We start from the raw sequence: 858 nt of genomic DNA on the forward strand, positions 1-858 counted from the left end.
CCGTGGAGCGTCTCCGCAGTCGCAGGTGCAGCCGCCGTCCCCACAGCCCGGCCAGCCTGAGCAGCGGCGGCGGTGGTGGTGGTGGTGGTGGTGGTGGTGGCGGTGGCCGTGGCTTCCGCAGCGCTCGCCGCAGCAACAGCAGCCGCCGCGTAACCCGAGGCCCTTTGCTCTTTGCAGAATGGCCCGCTTTGGAGACGAGATGCCGGGCCGCTACGGCACAGGCGGAGGAGGCTCAGGGCCGGCCGCCGGGGTGGTCGTGGGCGCCGCGGGCGGCCGAGGAGCCGGGGGCAGCCGGCAGGGCGGGCAGCCCGGAGCGCAGAGGATGTACAAGCAGTCGATGGCGCAGAGAGCGCGGACCATGGCCCTCTACAACCCCATCCCTGTCCGCCAGAACTGCCTCACGGTCAACCGCTCCCTGTTCCTCTTCAGTGAAGACAACGTGGTGAGAAAATACGCCAAAAAGATCACGGAATGGCCATATCCTTTTGCCCCAGCCCGGGCGGCTGCACCTCCCCTCCTCCTCCTCTTCCTTCTCTTCCTCCTCCTCCTCCTCCTTCTCCTCCTCCTCCTTCTCCCTCTGCGGGGCTGGGAGAGAGACCTGGGGGCTGATGGGAGCTGGGGGGCTTCTCGGCGGCTGGGGGCTGGAGATAGGGGCCCGGGAGCTGAGGGAGGCAGCCTCCAGGCCTGCTGGGCTGCAGCTGCCGAGTGAGCCTGCAAGTAGTTAGGAGGCTCGGGACTGGGGGAGTGAGTCGTTCCTTGTGAAGACCGAAGGTCTGGATCCTGGGTCGCCTGGGGACACTGATGGGGGCTCTTCCGATGGGGTCTGTCTTCTGATGGAGCCCTAGCTAGGCCAGTGCC

General features: G+C 67.6%; 1 protein-coding gene across 1 annotated transcript; it reads left to right on the forward strand.

Annotated features, from left to right (window-relative positions):
- The first annotated feature begins 6 nt into the window (after positions 1 to 6).
- Positions 7 to 843, forward strand: LOC116069717 (voltage-dependent P/Q-type calcium channel subunit alpha-1A-like). The gene is made up of 2 exons (XM_031340570.1): positions 7 to 25; positions 178 to 843. Exon 2 carries the CDS (start codon positions 179 to 181, stop codon positions 707 to 709), a length of 531 nt encoding a protein of 176 aa, XP_031196430.1. The 5' UTR covers positions 7 to 25; position 178; the 3' UTR covers positions 710 to 843.
- The last annotated feature ends 15 nt before the right edge of the window (positions 844 to 858 follow it).

The sequence above is a fragment of the Mastomys coucha genome, unplaced genomic scaffold (assembly GCF_008632895.1).
Source record: "Mastomys coucha isolate ucsf_1 unplaced genomic scaffold, UCSF_Mcou_1 pScaffold22, whole genome shotgun sequence".
In the NCBI taxonomy this organism is placed as follows: Eukaryota; Metazoa; Chordata; class Mammalia; order Rodentia; family Muridae; genus Mastomys; species Mastomys coucha.